Source organism: Pollicipes pollicipes, unplaced genomic scaffold (genome assembly GCF_011947565.3).
Source record: "Pollicipes pollicipes isolate AB1234 unplaced genomic scaffold, Ppol_2.1 Scaffold_4219;HRSCAF=4965_pilon_pilon_pilon, whole genome shotgun sequence".
NCBI classification, from domain to species: domain Eukaryota; kingdom Metazoa; phylum Arthropoda; class Thecostraca; order Pollicipedomorpha; family Pollicipedidae; genus Pollicipes; species Pollicipes pollicipes.
The window spans coordinates 25,993,627-26,013,511 of NW_023596448.1; the positions used below are offsets into that span (position 1 = coordinate 25,993,627).

Genomic DNA, 19,885 nt, shown 5'->3' on the forward strand with positions numbered 1-19,885 from the left:
GCTGACATCTATTGAATGCTTTTGAACTATGCTTTTCAAGTACCGTTTAATAGGTGGCGGTAGGACACGTCTGAATCATTTTGTTCGTGAGCCAGAGGCATGACTAAGACGGTCGACTCATATGGATTTGTCATAGGAAATGCGAGAAAATCGGTATTATTAACTGGTACCTTCAGCCCCGCCTGAAAGTCCACAGCCGAATAAGGCTGGTTATACAATTGTGAACCGCGGTAGCCTGATCAAGGATATTCACACTTCCGGTAAGTGGGCTATATTTTCACATAACTTGTGAGCAACATAAGCTCAGGCTTTTGTAGTTCATGACTTGTGGTTTTCTTGTGGAGGTTACCCTGCACGCCAGCCGAGCTGAGCGCCGATTATGCTACGACCCGGTGCATGTCATTTGTTGTAAGGATGCGAAGTAAAATGAATTCGCTTCTTGACTCGTAAAATACCTACAAGCTCTGAAAACGACATATCATTAAGATGTCATCTAGCTTGCGTGAAAATTGTATTCAAGCGCATTGAAGTATAATTATTGGTACCTGGGGCGTAGTTTCACAGAATAAATTGGGGGCTGAGCAGGTATGTGTTTGGAGCCCACGGGTGGATACAGAATCCCATAGGATTCCATGTTAATGGGATCCTGGGATCGAATTCGGGAACCTTTTTAACAAGCACATATTTACTTAAGAATGAAAAGGCGCGAACTTCCCTGAAATGCGTCAAAACAGGTTTGTCCACGCATTTGCCCAATTTTCGTCTCAAATTTAGGGTTAACTGGATCTCAAGAAAAATGCACTGCACTCCGTCATGTACCGTGAGAAGAGCGTACACTGTGGGGGCAGGAGGAACACTGCACCTGATGTTTTCTTTACTACTCGGATTTTGCGCCTGACCCTCGACCCCTGCGGATTTTGCGCCCGCCCTCGGCCCGTATGGATTGCGCGCCTGACCTCGGCCCCTGCGGATCTTGCGCCTGACCCTCGACCCCTGCGGATTTCGCGCCTGACCTCGGCCCGTATGGATCGCGCGCCTGACCTCGGCCCCTGCGGATTTTGCGCCTGACCTCGGCCCGTATGGATTGCGCGCCTGCCCTCGGCCCCTGCGGATCTTGCGCTTGACCCTCGGCCCCTGCGGAGCTTGCGGATGGATGGCAAGCACTGCCGATTTTCAGAGCTGAGTCAGCCATAACTAGGCATTTTCAAGGAATCGACCGTCCACGAACAGCCGCCTCCGCTGGTTCGGCGGAGAAGGTGGTGCCTCTGTAACCGGCCGTCAGCAGTCCCGTGTCACTGCACGACGCAGGCGCGCGCTCGACTCAGCGTCTGACTCACAGCGCGCTGAGTCAGTTGTCACCGCGACCTCCCCTGAGCATCACTGGAGTGTTGAGATGACTCCGAGCTTGTGGTCATCAACCTGCATTTCTGTCCGAGTCCGAACCACGAGTCCGTGGTTCGCGGAAATGCATGTACTTTTCGCTAAATTTTTATTCACACGTGAGCCCTTGTAGAAATCTATATTTCATTCAAGTCAAAAACAGTCACACGTGTATCGGGCACAAGCCTGCCGCGTTCCAAGCTCATGTCTGCCGTTCATCGGCCGCGAGTAACTATGGCTACCGCCCCGCTGAGATGGCATCGTCAATCAACGACAATCTCATCCAATTGCCACACATTACTCCTAGCGAACTGTATTGTGATCCAGACACTCTGGTTGAAACGAGTGCGGTTCGGGTCGATAACTTCCGTCCATATTGTAGAGTGGACCAGCTCCCCCAGCGCCGCCCAAAAGATGGACCCTCGGCGGATCGATACCAGCGCCATTTAATGAGCTCTCGATCGCACTGGCGCAATCGGGACAATCAGTAAATCGCCCGCTGGCGGGCGGTGATAAATGGCAGCGCATCTGTCTTGTGGGCTAGGAATACAATCGCGCAGCTTTCCGTGTCACAAAACCAGGAAATGGATGTCGGGTGCGTGCTGGACACAGCCGCGCTACCATACGTGTCCTTCGAAGCCGGATACTTGTCCTAAGGCTTGCGTCTATCTCGCTTTGATCTGGAAATAAATGTGAAGCATTTTTGTCATGTTTTTGTCCAAAGACGTTGATTCTGTGCAACCCATTGTTTCTGCTAAGGCCCGCTCCTACTGCCGTCGCTGCACACATGTGTCCGGATCCCAAGGTGAATCTGGAATCCCAAGGGTTTCATGTCAATGAGATCCTGGGTCCGGATACAGGCTTTTTCTAGGGTTCTATGTCCAAGTCTGTCTCAATGCATCGCTCTAACACCTAGTTTAGTTTGCCAATACCTAGTTTGCTTTTTTGCTTGAACATCTAGTTTGCTTGTCAGTAAAATGAAAGGGAATGAAGTCTGGTAAGAAAGTTTCACGGGGCGAATAGGCCCGTTGACACCCATATGGAGTTAGTAACGAGTTGGGTTGGGCACAAAACTTGGGGAAAACTACGAATATGGGTAAGACGTTTATAAGATATCGGGCATTTACTCCGAAATATTGAGCAGTTATTGCCAGAAACGTTTCTTTTAGTCACACCTACCTTCATTAACACTGCTTTTGCGAAAATGAACGCAAACGGATAACTTTGGGTGCATATTTTCCCGATGTGCTTTCATGACTTTAAACTAAAGCGCTGGAAAACTACAAATTGGTGGGAAACGAGCGGGTGCAACTGATTGGGAATAATTGGCGGGAGGGTATGTGCACGACTTATGGTTAATGGATGGATTAAATACAGAAGATATGATCAGAGAAGACCTCTTAGTGCGGGAAAAGTCAAATGACAAAGGCTATATTGCCATAGAACGCGCTTCTTGTTTTCTCCTTAGTAGCAGGCCCCTTAACTTTTGAATTCATTCGCGCTGACGATATTTTTTGGAATTGCTTGAGAGTTTGCCCTATTTATTCATTGCAATACACGTCCGGTCTGCGGATGCTTAAATCTACACTACGGAACACTTGATCGGGTGGAACTGTTCGTTCCGACCGTTGGCGTGACCTGTATATCTGGGATACGTCCATACAGTGCCACTGCTCAGGAAGAAACTTGAGCTTGCATGCATGAAACTAGGTTATGCAAGTCCGACTCCATCTGCGCGGCCAGCTTTTTGATACTTCTCCTCAGTAAGACAACCCCTTGACGTAATGTGCACTTCAGTACAACGAGTAAGATACTCATGGGGTGTGAGCTACAATCAGTTATTATAACATCATGTATTCTGCGTAAGCTATATTGCACTACTCCATGCAAAATAAAATAATGTAACGTTTTTTGCATTGCGTTATGTTTTTTGTTTTTTTTGAAAGAAGATAATTAAATACCCGGCCAAAATGACAACAAACACCGATTAAGCGGTGATCAGCGTGCATACACTGCGCGCAATATCAGAAAACATTACATCAGTGTCCAAAACACAACTGCAAACCCACCTTGGGGAATTGTAACCCATTCCAATGAATGAAGCCACACATTCGTTCGTAACGTTCAGCAGTTGACAGCGGACACAACTACCTCAGCCTTCGGGACACTGGTAACAGCGGGCCATCAGCTTAACTCTAGACAAGTGCGCGTTCAAGACGTTCTGAGACCGATCGATGTGCGTGGTCACTTGAGAGCTGTTTGGTGCGCTGTTAAGTTTCGTTGATTTTTTGGACACCTGCGCGTTCAAAGCTTTCTAAGATCGACTGTATGCATGGTTACTTGAGAGGTTGTTTAGTTCACAGTTAAGCTTCGCTGACTCGTTGATCACTTGTTGGTTGCACACCTATAGCAGGTAAAGTTGCGACTTAAATTCATGAATATGCAAGCATACATATGCTGCAATACAGGCTAACCACCGTAGTTACTGCGCTCGCGCTGTATCACTCGTTTCCTTCTTGCAGATGGAAGTGATTCCAAGCAGCTGCATCGCAATTACTACCGAAACATTCGCTACGCAGATTCCGAGCGTAATGTAACAAGCCACCTTTAACCCTCTTGATACAGGCACTGTGCAATCAAACCGCGTGTGGAAGATAATCTTATCGAGGAGCATAAGATGGGTAACTAGAATAGACATATAAGCATATAGACAATAGACAGGTAACTAGAATAAAAATAGACAGCTGCTCCAGCAGAAAGGACTGGTAAGTGACACGGCGATTTCGCGGATGGCAACGAAAAGGAAAATGATGACGTCATCGTTCTGTTGCTGATCCTGGTGTTTGGTAGCGAGCCTTGTTTTCATGACACAAATCGCTGAGGATGAGGATGGTGGTTGAGAACGACCCAAATTGTTAAGGAGCCCCTTCTCATTTGAAGCAGATTGCCTAGAACCTCTCGTTTGTTAACGGTCCGCATAAAAGCCTTAAGAAACCCCCAAACACCTGTTGTTGATGTTACCACATTTGGCTCAATTCAGCTAACATGAAGCTCGTACAACAACTTAATGCATAAAAGTCTGGCATCTGTCTTGCATCATATTGGTGTCGATACATTAGTAATGAGCATGTCCGTGGGTATAACCATGACGTTTCCAGACTAATGCAATTATCACTGATGAGTGACGGAACAACACACAAATCACACGCTGTGAGCTGACGGGCTTAAAACTGACTTGACTTTGACATGACCGAAACTTGAAGTTCGTCTTTGCGAAAATTGCGGCATGATTCAGACTTGCAGGAATATGTTCATTTTTGGTGCGAGACAAATTGACAAATTATGAAATTTTACGGAAAACAGCTTTTGTCGTCCAGAGTAACAATTTGGTATTTTTCGCACGAAATATGACGTCAACGGCCACTGACCGGTCCCAAATTATCGATTCTAGGTTGGATCGACTAGGGCTATCAATTGCCACATTATTGTTTTTCAGATCCGACAATTTAATCCTGAAGCAGGACATACTTTCAACACCCAAGCCGTCGTGTGAAGTGATAGTACCCGGCGGTCTCGGTTCGACCGGACATATGTCGCTCATTTGTGTTTTTTATGTTCATTTCTGTTTTGATTTCATTTGCGTGCTTCATGACCTCTAAATGGAGTAAATGAGGGGAGGTTATAGCTTCGCCGAAGATGTACAATATTAATAAGCGTATCTGCAGCTGAGCTAGAGTATCCATCTACTATAACATAAAACAACGCACATGCTTCTTGCCACTGCGACAAAGCTGTTTTTCCACGATTTTTTTCAGTGCGATTTAATGTACAATAAGAGATTAATTAATATATTTTAAAATATATGCATTGCGTCCGAACCTTTTAAGGCAGGACGGATTTATGAGGTCAGAGCTTACGCAAAGCAATGCCTGTGGTGTGAGTCCTGACGTTGCAATCTGACTAGGCTTTTCTGACTCAAGGGTAGAACTTTGAGGCGAAAGTTGAACGTGTCGCAACATTCAGCATAACCCGCCTGGCACTCTGACCTAATCAAACTTTCTGCGACCCGCTGTCACTGGCCCAGTGACGCGACTAAGATATCGTTTAGGCGGGGAAATTAGATCATAGGGCCCTTCCAGCATGGCAACCGCTCTTCGTCACTCAGGGCCTCGTTTTGAGATTATGAGCTTTCTGAATCCGCGCTAAGACGGATATTCGAGAGCCTGCTTTAGAAGTACCTTAGCTCCCAAAAGGTTATGAAATATTCCCCCTCAGGGCGTCTCCGCCAACTCCAGGGGAAGGAGTCAAATGCTCATCGAAATCTTCCCCTTTGCTAGGCCACCTCACCGGATGAAGCCTGAAGGGCATCTCAGCGAGACAGCTGTAATCGACCGAGCTACGGTATGATATTTTGGTATTAGTAGCGCGTCGACCCGACTGAGCTACGGGTGCGAGTGTCGGAAAACATACCTACAAGCTTTGTAACCCTCATGTCATATTGGTTAGAGGCTGTGCGTAAGAGTCAATTAACTAAGTGAACCAAAAACAATTTTCTGGGTTGTGGGCGTCAATTTCCTGGATTACAACCTCCGTAAGGTGTCCTTTAGACAACACTGGTAGCTGTAGGGAATTTCGGCAGTGTTAGAGAATTTGTGATGGCAGCCATCCTGCCAAACCTGCATATACGGCGCGCCAATGACGTGAAGCGACGTAGTTGACGTTCGACGGTGTGCTATAAGTTGACGCGCGAACAGTCGGTGCATGTGCGCGTTGCGTACATTGGAAAGGTTATTTTATGGGAATTATCTAAATATTTTTGTTGTGTTTTCCTGGTCGTGCGGAGCAATGCGAGACGGATGGAAAAACGCTGCTGAGCGTGTGCAACATATTTTGTATTACTTGCACTGTTTCAACTCAGTTCATCTCACGTTTAGGTGCTCCTCTCAAATGACAGTTCCTATAAATGCTGTATTTTCCCTTGTGGTGCCGTACCATGTGAACACTGACTATTCTGTAGATATGACCCAAGCTGTGCAATAAGCTAACTCTATAATCTGTACCAAATAGTTTTGCCTCCCTGGCAAGAAAATGTGACATAAGGTGATATTAAAACCTATGTAGTTGTTATTGCCCAAGCAAACTCTGTCTACCATCCACTGTGAGAATGTCTTATGCCGGATCAAGTTAAGAGTTCAAGGCTGGGCAAAGTACCAAGATTTGAGGTTACCTACTTAAAGAAATGGATGATGCCACAATGTTTTTTATGATTGAAACCTGTTTTTACCATTACAAATAGAGCCACAAAAATATTGTGTTTTTTACATGTTTTGATTGGGCCAAGGAGTGCAAGAGCAAAGTGGTTGTAACTTCCTGTGTGGGTTGTGTTGCTATTTTACTTTGTTTCTGGTCCCCTAATTCAATCTGCTGCACCTGTGGCTGAGAGGCTGAAGACCAAGAGTTATTGCAGGCAGTCTTACCATAGCACACTTAACATTGACTCACTTTTGCTCCTTGTGCAATGACTTAAATTGATATACTGCATATTAGTGACATAACATTGCTACTTGGAGTGAATAGGAAGGGTGCAAAATTATTTTATACATATATTGTTTTTGTGGTTGAACCTGTCATCTTATAGCATGGTGGTTCTTATGACCACAAGTAACTGATTTGATGCTCAGTTTAATTTCATCGCCACGTTTTCCAGGTGTGGCAACCTTATGACTAAAGATGAATGACAAACCTGTAACAAACAACGGCACCCATGAAAATCCCGGTGGACAACCAGAACTAAATAGTGGTTGTGAAGGAGAGTGTGCACAAGATCCCAACAGTTTGATCAGTTACACCAAAGCAGCAAGCTATTGGTCCAGTGTGCCTGCATCACTCAATGGCATGCTTGGAGGACTGGGTCATGTGTCACACATTGATATCAAGACTTCTGATGACCTCCTCAACACCATCTGGAAGGTAAGGGATTCTAGAATCTGTGGTATAACATCTACTGTTTGTATGCATGTCTATATCATTGCCATGTTTGCATGAACTGTCTGTTTGCACAACTTGTCTCCCACGCACTACTGTGCCATGTATTTCCAAGGTACCACTAAGGCAAGCTTGTTGTTTAAACACTGGCTGTCAACCAAGTGATCTGTGCCATGAAAATCAAACTATTCCAAAACATGTTGCCACTAGCCTGGGTGGTGATACTGGGGTAAAGCCACTGGTGGAAGGTGCCCCAGGCCAAACTGACACCACCTACATGTGGAAACAGATCCCATTAACCACTGTGCCAACAAAACAGACCCTTTAAACACCATTCCAACAAAATGGACCCTTTAACCACTGCACCAGTGAAATGGGCCATTTAACCACTGCCAACAAGCCTGTAGTTTAACTTGTTCTAGTCTCTGTAGTTTGTCTCATGTTAAGGAATGACAGAGTGTTCACAAGTGTTCTTGTTTCATGAATTAGTTGCAATTACACACATACATGTCCACAGAGCATGCCTTTTCCTGTGCAGGCTGGCACTTGTAATGGTGTGCAAATTATGACATCATCAGCAAGTCACATCATACTTCAACCTACAATGGGGTCAGGTCCGCAGACATTGAATTGCGTGTGCACTTGGCCTGGGCTCGTATATAGGAATTACCACCTAACCATGGCATAATAAAGGAGCATATTTTTAATTGGAAGATATTTAAGTAAGCATCAAATATGATGAAACAGGCTCACATATAACTATTGATATGCTTTGTGAGTGCAAAAGACTACTATAGACAGCACAATTATCTGTTCAGTAAAAGTGCCCCTTATTGCATCATGGTTTGATTACATCATTGTACCTTGCACACCATTGATTTAGAGCCATTTGACGGCCTTTCCTAGCTAGAAATCTTCCTCACGAATGCCAGGCATGAACACCGTAACAACTGCACTCATTTTTGTTATTAATATATAACAATTACAATTACATAATTCTTGGTCGTGATCGCCGCATGGCTCATAGAATGGCAGGATTTGAATGAAGTTCTTATGACATCATGAATGCTAAGGTGGCTTTGGAATACTCTCCCGATATACGTTTCCCCATTTTGTGCGGGTGTGTAGCTCAGAACCTCGAGGGGCGTAGGTCTTTAGAAGGGCAGGATTGTGAACAGCACCGAAAGGTTTTCAAGATGGCTGTTTCAGTTTTAAACCCCATAAAAATGTGGAACACTCCCTTCAAGAGTCGCCAGCACCACCATGCCCTGCCCGGATTCAGTTGCCGGCGGGCGCTACGGCGTCTGGGCGCTCAGATGGCGGCCGCAGTCTCCAAGCCACCACGAAAGGCTGCCTGGCGATGTGCACCGCGTAACCTTTTAGAAAAATGGATCGCATTGTGATACCAGGCACATTGTGAATATTATTACACGCATTTATTTTACTACAAATTAGCCCAGCAGCGTGCGATGCTCCGGAGCGACACGACTTCTCGCGCGGTGGACCACCACTGAGGGTGGCGCACCACTGCCGGCAGTGGGCGCGGCCGCCGGGACGCCAGCGAGCCCTGGACTGCGGCGCCGGCATCGGCCGCGTCACGCGCCTGCTGCTCTCGCGCCGCTTCCATACCGTGGACGCCGTCGAGCAGTGCCCAAAGTTCGTGGAGGCTGCGCGCGAGACGCTGCGCGACAACGAGCACGTTGGCCAGCTCATCTGTGCCGGTGAGGATGAGACGGGGCGCTGCTAGGCGTTCTTCATAGAATCAGCTGGTTTTATCTTCAGCATGGGCTGGGTAACGGGTGTTCTGATGCATGTTTTTGACTGTGTTCGTATATGGTAGCGGATAGCCTGAAACCGCTTGGAGAGCTTGGACTTTTATCACGACCGTATGGCGGCCTCCAAGACGCATGTGCTGCAGCACGTGCCCGAGCATGCTCTGCATAAAGCTAGAATAGCCCTTTTCGAGCGCTGTACGTTTGCTGTCAGATTGTTTGACAGTCCAACCGATGTTCATGTGGACCACGGATTTCTTACCACCTACTGTTTAGTTCCTACTGTTTAGTAGCCCCCATCAAGTTCATGGGTTTGTCATGTCATGCCATTGGGGTTTTACGACGCACCCAGCTGCTGAGGCTATATGGCGTCGCCTGCCTCTCACCCTGGCCGGAAGGGCTGGCACCACGGGGAATCGAACCCCGTACCTCTGGTTTCCCAGACGTGCAGTGGCTAACGCAGACGCGTTAACCACTACAATACCGGCACCCCTTCATGGGCCTTACACTATGCCTTGCGGCTCACTTTAAGTGCTAACATTATCTGTCTTTCAAGATCTTTAATCTGCAGAGCAGCCTTTTCCGCGCATGTTTGAGTCATAGATTACACTTGCCCGCCATAGTCCTGCGCATTGCCCGCCATAGTCCTGTGCATTGCCCGCCGTGGTCCTGCGCATTGCCCGCCATGGTCCTGCGCATTGCCCGCCATAGTCCTGCGCATTGCCCGCCGTAGTCCTGCGCAAGTTACTTCGGGCTCCGCAGAGCAGAGCTACTACCGTTCGCGCGTCGGGGCCAATGTCATTCTGCATCGTTTCTTCCTCGTGCTTCCATGAGACGCTGGACCTTACGACGGGCTTTGCGAATCTCCGGGGGCAGGCCTCTTGTTGGTTGCGCGAATGCGCTGCGTTGATGAGTGTGAACTGATCGTAGAACATGGTGAGGTTTTGTTCTATAGAACTGTTGGCGTGCAACTCCACTCACAGGGTAGAAGAAACAGTTGGCTTATATAAAGGGGATTACTGCCCCCCCCCCCGCCCCACACACTTCACTCATCACAAATCCTGCATTAACTGCGGCGTCACATGCCAAGAATCGACCCAAGACTGGGACGGCATTCCTGTTTTAATATCTTCTGTTTCCATAGCCCTGAAGCTGGAACTGCGCGACAGGCTGGCTGGGGGTATCCCCTCCACCGCATTTCTGGAACCCCTGTACAGGCAGGCTATCTGTGCGTTGTATGCGCCGCTCCAGCCTTAGAGTTCTGTCAAAGGATCTCACTGTTTTTCTCTTCTTGTGATCACATATCCTCGTGCTTTTAAAAGCCGGCAAAGTCGCGTCCGGATCGAAGTCGTGACGCATGCCTGGTGTAGCCTGTCATCGCCATGGAAACGCTAATGCACTGAGCCACGTGTAATTTGCCATTCCCTGGCCGCCAGGCCTGCAGGAGTTCAGCCCTGAGGAGAACTCATATGACGTCATCTGGTGTCAGTGGGTGTTGGGTCACCTGACTGACGAGGACCTGGTGCAGTTTTTCGTCGGATGTCGGTGAGTGGATTATGAGACCGGCCGTGTTGCCTCTCTTTAGATGTCGTACCTCCATTCCCTGTTCTGGTGATGGTGCGGCTGCCGTCTTTGAACTAGGAATCATAATCTGATTACGGCTCAGTCTGGTTTCTTGTCGTTACGCGTGATCACTGGCGACCAGGCAAACCCGTCACACAGCGCCAATGACGAGCGCGATTTGTGCTGCTATGTTGAGTCAAGAACATAGTGCGAACTTTTGTTCCATTTGGAACCAATGTGACAGCATTCGCAAGATATGAGAGCATGCGACCACTGGGGAATGAGGTCACCTCCACTCTGAGAGTGTTTTAAGATGGATTTCAATGCATCCTTCGCATTCTTTTTTTTCATTTGCGTCTAAAAGGCACGGCGCATCAAGGCAACCGCCTTCCCCAGCAATTCCTCCCCAGGCCACTCCCGTCGTTGCCCACAGCCGAGGCCTGCGCGCCGACGGTGTGATTGTCGTGAAGGAGAACGTGGCCACGGGCGACCAGTCGGAGTACGACGCGGCCGACTCGAGCGTCACGAGACCGCGCGCCCTGTTGGAGACAATCTTCGCGGACGCCCAGCTTCGCGTTGTGGCCACCAGGCGGCAGCACGGCATGCCGCGTGGCCTGTACGCAGTGCTGATGTTCGTGCTCAGGCCGGACGAGCCCTAGGGCTGCCAGGTCTGGTTTTGTGATATGCTGGTGCTGCCGAGACACGTGGTGGTCCAGGAAGCAGCTGGAAGTCAGGCAGGCTGTTTGGAGGAGCATTTGTAGTTATTTTGGTGTGAGCGATGTCCACGGTCCACACGCGGACGGTGCATGGTGAAGGTGCCGCTGGCTGTCGCAGCCACATTCACGGGGCTCAGAGCTCGGAGCTGGGCCAGCTGTGTTGTGACGGAGCTCGGAGCTGGGCCAGCTGTGTTGTCACGGAGCTCAGAGCCAGGCCAGCTGTGTAGCACGCCTAAAAAGATGAAAACAGCAGATAGATGCTACAGCTGTTCTGTCACGGAGCCCGGAGCTGTGCCAGCTGTGTTGTCACGGAACTCTGAGCTGGGCCAGCTGTGTTGTCACGGAGCTCAGCGCCAGGCCAGCTGTGTTGTCACGGAGCTCAGAGCTGTGCCAGCTGTGCTGTCACGGAGCTCAGAGCCAGGCCAGCTGTGCTGTCACGGAGCTCGGAGCTGTGCCAGCTGTGTTGTCACGGAGCTCGAAGCTGTGCCAGCTGTGTTGTCACGGAGTTCGGATCTGGACCAGCTGTGTTGTCACGGAGCTCGAAGCTGTGCCAGCTGTGTTGTCACGGAGCTTGGAGCTGGGCCAGCTGTGCTGTCACGGACCTTGGAGCTGTGTTATCCCAGTCTGATCCCAGCCTTGCAGTAGAAACATCATCTGTGTAAAGTACCTGCTCGTCTCATCAGCTCACAGACGAGGCTTGTTAGAAAATACTGGTTGTACCAATGGGGGTGCCGCATACGCACATGGTCAAGCGGCAGGGTTTTACCATAAGTGTCCTTGCTTGAAATGATCATTGGGCGGTGTTGTGCATTACGGTGCTTTGGCTGAACTATGAGCCGTGTTTACCACTTCCCGTAGCGCACAATCAACGCATTGCTGGAACTAAACCAAACGGGGTCGCCATTTCGCGTTAGCGCCTTGCGCGTGGGTGCCGGTGTTTGCCGTAGTCCGTGGTGGTGTCTAATTGCTGTGGACTGTTCTGCTGGTCGGCAAAGGCCAAGTTTGACGTTTATCGTTGCAGTTCTCATCGGCGGTTTGCAGCCTTCGTCATGAATGAATCCTGGATGTCAGGCCCAATGGAAGGTTATTTTGAGTGTCCTGTCCATCATAACATTTTATATGGTTACTTTTCCTCATCGTTAGTCCTCATATCCAGAATGTCGCCCAGCTCAGGTGGAGATCATTGTATCATACTGCAATGCTTTGCTATACACTGCGTGTATAAAGTTATTAATACATTTTGCGTGTAAAATGCATATTGCATTGGCCCTGTCAGCCCTTCGTTGGACTGTCCAGACTGAAGAGCCAGGTGAATTTCAGTGGTGCGTGGTCAGGATCCCTGCCATTTTCCCACAATATCGATGCTGCTCTGGTCTACTTCGATCGGACACGCCGGGCCGTAGTCTGAAGGATATTTTGGCATAGGACGTAGCTCCTCGAGAGTTGTATTCAAGTGGCAGCGAGTGACTTCCTTGTCCGAGGCCTCTCGACATCCACTGTAATGAATGAGGATGCGGTACGTTGTGATGCATTTACATAGACTATAATGAATGAGGGTGCAGTACATTGTTTTCTTCGGGTGAAGCCCCTGCACGGTTTGCGCGATGGGTATGTCGCCTTGATGTGGTCGGGCTTTGCCAACACCGTGAGCCAACATCGGGTGCGATCCGTGAGACCCCCACTGATCCTTCACTTCACCCACAATGCGGCAGGCCGAGACACATGCCGGCATCACGCATGACGACAGACATGTGTCATGATCATCATCACATCGATCAGTATCACACAGATCATCACACGGACGCGTCACGCGTCTGTCCTATGTGACCGTTTTCGCTTGGTGCGGGAACTTTTCCTTCCCGTCACAGACGTCCGGAGCTGTTGTGGTTGATCCCAATCTGAAGCGGTCAGTCCATATCCCTTAGAACTCGTTCACCACTGCCTAACAATACCGATAAGTTCGAGTCTTCCAAAACTTCTGCTGGCTCCGGACAGGCATCGCACGCCCGTCCGCTATTTATGTGATATGTAAAGGCACCGGATGGTGGCGTTCCGACCTCCGAGATTTCAGTGCATTGCTACTGTACTACGTCAGGACGCATCCTAGTATCCCAGGCAATTGTCAGAATATGCTTGAAATATTACGGTATCTGGCCACTTGATTAAATTGAAGCCAAAGTGTTTACATATTTTGGTTGCGTTCACCAGAAATATTTCAGCACAAAATGTATCGCGGGAGCCCCTTGCGTGTATTTTTGGATCGCATACTTATGCTGTATTGCGTTAAGCACACAGAACAAGAACGGTGCTTCTAGGAGAGAGGGTGGCAGCCGACCCCTTGTATTTCCTAATGGGCATACACAATGTTTTCCCCTTACAACCCCTTACAATGTTAAGAGGCTCGATTATACAGGCAGGAAGGGCCGGGTGATCAAGACAGCATTTTCCTTTAGATAAAAAGGAGGCCGATTAAAGGGAGTGGCTCACATTTGTATGGGGTTTTGAACTGAAAAACCATCCTGAAGACCATTCCGTGCAGTCCAGAACCCTGCCTCCTTAACGGAGGTGTTCCACATTTGTATGGGGCTTTGAAGTGAAATAGCCATCTTGAAGGCCATTCACTGCAGTTCACAGTCCTGCTCTCAAGACCTAACCCTCCCTAGGTTCTTACCTACACGCCCGCAGATATGTGCACACTATTTCGGGGAGACTTTTGCAAGGTCACCCAGTCATCCGTTACGCCAAAGTAATGCCACTCAAATTCTGTCATTTCGTCAGCCAGGTGATCAAGACCAAGAAAATGCAATTGTCGAGTCGTTCATATGTGGCGTTTGTTGGCACGACTTCCATTTATGACGGCTGTCGATTGACTTTTAATCAATGTTGTACAAGGCACGATCTCGTAGCCAATGACGTACCGAGGAGCATATTCATCAAAAGGACGAAGTCGTGTTGCCTGGAGTACTGAAAGGTAAACCAAAAGTTATCAGTGAGGTCCTATAATAAAGATTCTGATGCTTGCTTCAACATCTTCAAATGTGGAACATTTTCTTCAAGAAGTGTGCGCTGTGAACTACACCGACTGATGGCTATACCTACAATGGCTATTTCAGCTCAACACCCCATGCAAACGTGGAACACCCTGTTAAGGCTTGCAAAAATGTCTTGCGCTTGAGACTCTAGATGGTGAGCATCAGGCCACCCTGGTCAGTAGGAGGCAGGTCAGCCGACCAGCTGATCTGAAGGAGGTCCCGTCAGATACCCAGCAGATCCATGACAAAACACAGGAAGCACCGTCGGTCATAAAGGCCCGATTGGAGAGACTGGGTGGTTCCACCAGGTTGACAGATTAAATCTTATTATGTATATCAAAGAGGTACTTTTGGCGAACCAAATTCGAGGATTGAGCAGAAGACCCCGCATCTGCCCAGGAGACGAAAAGATCTACTCGTCCATCTGAAAAATCTTCGAGGGGGACAAATGGACCAACTTTTAAAGGCCGTGGACCCGCCACTGCTGAAAAAAAACACGTTATTCCGGGTTCGTGGAATACCGAATATGGAAGCGGCCGCCCTCCTCAACCATGCATCACATGAGCACAGATTCTCACTGCAGGACTAATCTGCATAGGTTAATAGGAGAAAGTGTAATACAAATTGCCTCCTCATACGGAATGATAGGTAACGAAATCAGGACAAAGCTGCTCTCGAGACGCCTACCCCCGCCTCAAGAGTGCCTGATGTTGCGTGCAGCCACTTTCTGGTCCTCATCCACGGCGCATGCAGCCGCAGCTCGTCTGAAAAGAAGTTTGCCCCGATTGTGCCTGACGGCATGACCATCCGGCTAGAGCAAGGAGCGCACTGGCCGGCTGCCGGCTTAGTTTCACGGCTGCGCGGCAGATGAAAGCTGTGCGAGCAGCGCTGCAAATGGGAATCAGATCGCGCTCAGCGAACCGACGCATCTTGGAAGCGTGCATTCACGAGCATGTTGGAGAGCCGTTGATCCGTCAGTGCGATCACTGCAGAATGAGAACGTTGATCTGCTTCCTGCTACCGTCGGTCAGCCGCTTGGGCCGGGGCTTCACCGAAGGCCCGATGGATTTATCGGCATTGCGGTCGTCTGCGCGTTCCTCGTCATCGGCAGAAGACGACTCCCCGCCGCCGACCTCCCCACCAGCACCGGCGCCCGCGCCGGGATGGCCGCCATTCCCGGAAACATCGCCGCCAGCGTTGCCGTGCGACTAAATTCCTCCAGGGCACCTCTCGCGCAGGAGATACCCGCAGGCGCCGGCCGCGGGCGCGCCGGGGCGTGACGCCGTCTCGGCCGCTGGTGCTGGAGCCGTCAGCCAGGCGTGAGCCGACATTGCGTGCCGGTCGTGCCCTTTGGCTTGACGAATAGCGGACTGTGTCACGCCGCCGCGCCCGCCGAGCGCGCTGGTCACCAGCAGGCGACGGAACGCCTTCGGTGGCCCGCACTCACTGGCGTCAAAAGGCACTGTGGCCTGCGCCGATTCTGCTGAGCCGCTGTGAACGCATGAGAGCACGTGCGCGGTCAATAAGCACGGCTCGTAACCCCGGTTACGTCACGGTGCAATCTGGAAATGACTAGGTTTTTGTGACTTATGAAACTGGTGTTGAACTCTTTTGCAATTCTGCTGTTGTAGATTGTCACACTTGGTCGTTCAACCGGCTTTGTTCCGGCGAATGACTGGACGGATTCGCCGTGTACCATCGCATTCACATTCGTGCCAAACAGTCAGGGCACATGTACTCATGATCCGTTCTACAGGAAACGGTAAAAACGGAAATGGCATGAACCTGGGTGACCGTGGCGTGATCATCATGCACAGCATATGATGGCCGAATGCATCACCAACAGCGATCACGACATCACTGGTTTGACCTCGTTAAAATAATGAATGGCATAGTTGAAAACGTTGCCGTTTTCTATCGCAGTACGCTGCCTTTTTCTATTTATATTTGTTTTATATTGAATAACGCATCAATGCATCGGAATCACGATTCGCTGGCACAAATGGAGTGAAAAGCATTAATAGCGCTTGCCTCTCCCTTACAAAAAAGAAAACTGATAGTTTAAGTGCCTGTCTCCTGCGGCAGTTTATTTTGCTCTTGTACGCACGCTCCACCATATTACTGAAGATCCTCATTGGGACCAATAGAGTGACTAATTCAGCACAGGCTCGGGAATTGCCGCGTTAGGTGCACTTTGGGGGCCTGAGGACCTCCACCGCGCGGAAAGTTCTGGAAACTAAGGTCATGAGCGTGCATAGAAAAGAAACAAGTCAAAGGTCTATGAGCCCCCAATGCAGGACAAGCTCTGGATGGGAGTCGCCTGTCATGCCCAGCGAAGACCGGAAATTAATGACGGGCTCCTGGGTGTCGATATTTGGGTGCATCTTACACATATTTCCTGACAGAATATTCGCCGAACCGTCTCAGAATGCTGTACTGTATTAGCCGCGCCATTCTTCAGAACCGGGTTATTTTGTTGTTGATCGAAGGTAGCCCCTGCCAGGCCATAGCCCAAATTGTACGCTGTCATATTTGTCATTCTTCCCATAGTTTGATCAGGGGTACTTTGAGATGTCTCGTCAGGGGGGTCGAATCTCACTTGATCCATCGTATCGGTCGTAAGAATGCCAGCCATGTCACCTCCCACTTCAACTCCCGTGCCGTCCATGCCTCCACTGTCCATGTCGGGCTCCTTGGCATGGCTTGCGACGAAAAGCAATTGGTCGGCTAGATCCCTCGTAAAATCGGTGGAGTCGTTCATCTACGCCTCCGCGATATCGATCGGAAACTCCTCCGCCACTCGAGCTTCCTCCCGTGCGCTTTCCTTCTTTGACAGTAGCTGATCTGCCAATTCAGGAGGGGCCGACTCGCGTGGTTCGTCCATCTACTGAAACTTTCGCCCTGGAAGGACGGAAAGACTGCTGGTTTTTTGTTTGCTCGGGTAGTTCGTTTGCAATTTCGTCATTTCATTCATGCCGCTCCATCGCCTGAACGCCCGAAGTCATAGCGAATCGGCCCGCTCGTGGTGTCATCGGGTCAAAAGGGATGATGTTGACCGAGGCAGTCGGGGCACCTTTAAAGTTGTTCGGGGCCTTTCTGTGACGACCTGAAGCCTTGGCAAGGATCTTCTTATGGGCTCCGACCTCACCAGAAACAGAAGGCTCAAAGGTGCTAGGATCGCCTGAAAACACAGATGCGCGCCACCGAAAAAACACCCTAATAGATTTGTTGCAGTCAGTCAACGTTCAAGCATAATTAGCCACACGGAATTCCCTTGAGCAGTTCAATATTATCAATCCATGAGTTTCATCTTTTCCGCCAGATTGTTGAAGTCGCTCAATCCACACCATACTGACGTCAGTAAACATGAAATATTTCCAAGGTTTCAAACGGGGGACGGAACCCTATCATTTTTTACGAGCATGAAACATCAATTATGCCACAGCCTTTACGGTGATGCATGCAAGCACATTGGGTGCAAGTGAGCAGTGTTTTGCCCGTCTGACCTTTTTTGCTGTGTATTGTATCCTGAGTACGGAACATCATTTGTTTTTCATGCATTTAGTTAGTGGACGGCTACAATCCATGCCATATGGTGCAATGAACACATTACCAAAGTCATACGTACAATGTCAGGTGAACAAAACGGGTACAGGCATTCGCTGTAACATTCGCTGTAAGGGGCGTGTTACACTTACAAGTGCTGCTGCTCTGGTGCATGCCTACAGCGAGGTCTCACCACTGTGTACGTGGCCCCCAGCACCCTCACATCTGCTCGACCTTTCAGTCACGGCGCTGTCGTCCTCGTCCGTCGTCGGACAAGGACGAGGACGTATAGATACGTCGGACGACGAGGACAATATCGCTCTCCACCCGCGCGGCCGTGTCGCTCGTTCCGACCCAGCAGTAGGGCCTCTCACCTTGATCCGACGCCGGCGACACCCTGTGGCGCAGAACCCGCGCGCGGTGCGCCGTTGTGTCACCGCGTCGTTATACCGCAGTGGGTGTCTGCAAGGGCCTCGCCGGGGCCGCCCTGATTGAGCCGTTCCCGCGGCACGCCGGCGAGCGTGCGCGGCAAACGTGGCGCAGCGGAGCTGGCGGTGCCGCTCGGCCAGTCAACCACGGCCAGTCGATCGGCAGAACATGCGTGCACCTGTGTGCCGCTGGGCGGCGTTGGATGGCTTTTTTTGGCCTCAGCATGAGGATCGGGGGTCAGTGAGTTTGGAGTTATTCAGTGTTTCCAGACAGCCACATCCAAGCCCAGAATGTGAAGGAACATCGCGGTATTATTCTTACTTGCCGTAATTAAATGACTGAATTGTCTGACTCTGCAGTAGGTTACATGCCACTTCATGTTTCTTTACCATGCGGCCGATCACTAAAAGCCATCAACTTACAGCATTCCTCAATTACATGTCACCTTGCTTTGCACCATCACTGGCGGAAGGTAAATCCTCACCCCTAATCCGACTTGCCTTAGCTAGACAAAATATCATCCTCACGCCAGCTTCAGTCGACCGTGAGCCTCGGATACATGGATACATTTTCTTTTGAGGATCCGATGATTATACTGATGTGATGATTAATCACTATACCTGGATCCCACATGCCTATGCGTGTGCTTTTATGTATGTATGAGCGTTCGCCGTGTACTGCTCTAAATTCGAGAGCCAGCTGCAGCCCTCCCTGGTGCCATCCGCTGTTTACCCCTAGTTTCTACCACACGCTGTTGAACCGAGCCCACTCCCATAAATTTCCCCCACCCTGCATGGAAAGCTGCCCTGCTGCACTGCCATCCCCACCCCTGTTAGCAGACCATCACGCGCGACACAATCCCCGTGATCCTCTTCCACTTAACGCGATGCTGTCACCCTCGACATGCAAACTACCATCAGGCAGTTAAAAGCCATTCTCCCCGTCATTCTAGCCACACAGAGGCGGCGGCACCGCACAGAGGCATCATTATCATAAAAGACACGGTGGTTAGCCGTACCCTGGCCATCGAACCACCACGTCCCGAACGACCTCTGCGCCCCCCCCCCCCCTCCCTCCCCCCCCCCCCCCAGGAGGCCTCTGCGGGGCAGGTCGCGGCCTACCGCCGCCGACCCCGGCGCCACTGACGGCGAAAGTCGGCGAAAGCCTCAGGCGGACGCGCCGCTCGCGCCCGTCGGCGTGCGACGAGCGTTGTGCAAGCCGATGCGCCGACCGCGGACGGCGGGTCGTCGCTGGCGACGACGGCGCATCGCGCGCGTTGGGCAGTGCGCCCGTGGGCGGCGCGTGCAGTGGACGAAAAGTCGCACGCTGCCGATCGTGGCCAGGTTGTTTATGGTCAGAGATCGCAGGGGGCCGGGTGCAGCTGGCTTGAGAGTCGGATTGCATGGAGGATGTTGCACCACGGGGTATACGTGCGTTATTTGTGCACGCCCAGGGCTAAACG

At 50.2% G+C, this 19,885-nt stretch overlaps 1 protein-coding gene across 2 annotated transcripts; it reads left to right on the plus strand.

Moving 5' to 3' along the window:
* Nucleotides 1-6,117: 6,117 nt before the first annotated feature.
* On the plus strand, nt 6,118-12,642 carry LOC119095528 (N-terminal Xaa-Pro-Lys N-methyltransferase 1-B). 2 transcript variants are annotated; one of them, XM_037218378.1, is made up of 5 exons: nt 6,118-6,167; nt 7,088-7,350; nt 8,903-9,086; nt 10,574-10,682; nt 11,134-12,642. In XM_037218378.1, the coding sequence occupies exons 2-5, from the start codon at nt 7,111-7,113 to the stop codon at nt 11,357-11,359; spliced, it is 759 nt and encodes a 252-aa protein (XP_037074273.1). In that variant the 5' UTR covers nt 6,118-6,167; nt 7,088-7,110; the 3' UTR covers nt 11,360-12,642. The 2 variants fall into 2 exon arrangements, with proteins under 2 accessions (XP_037074273.1, XP_037074274.1); XM_037218379.1 differs by having other exon boundaries at nt 6,129-6,143.
* Nucleotides 12,643-19,885: the final 7,243 nt, after the last annotated feature.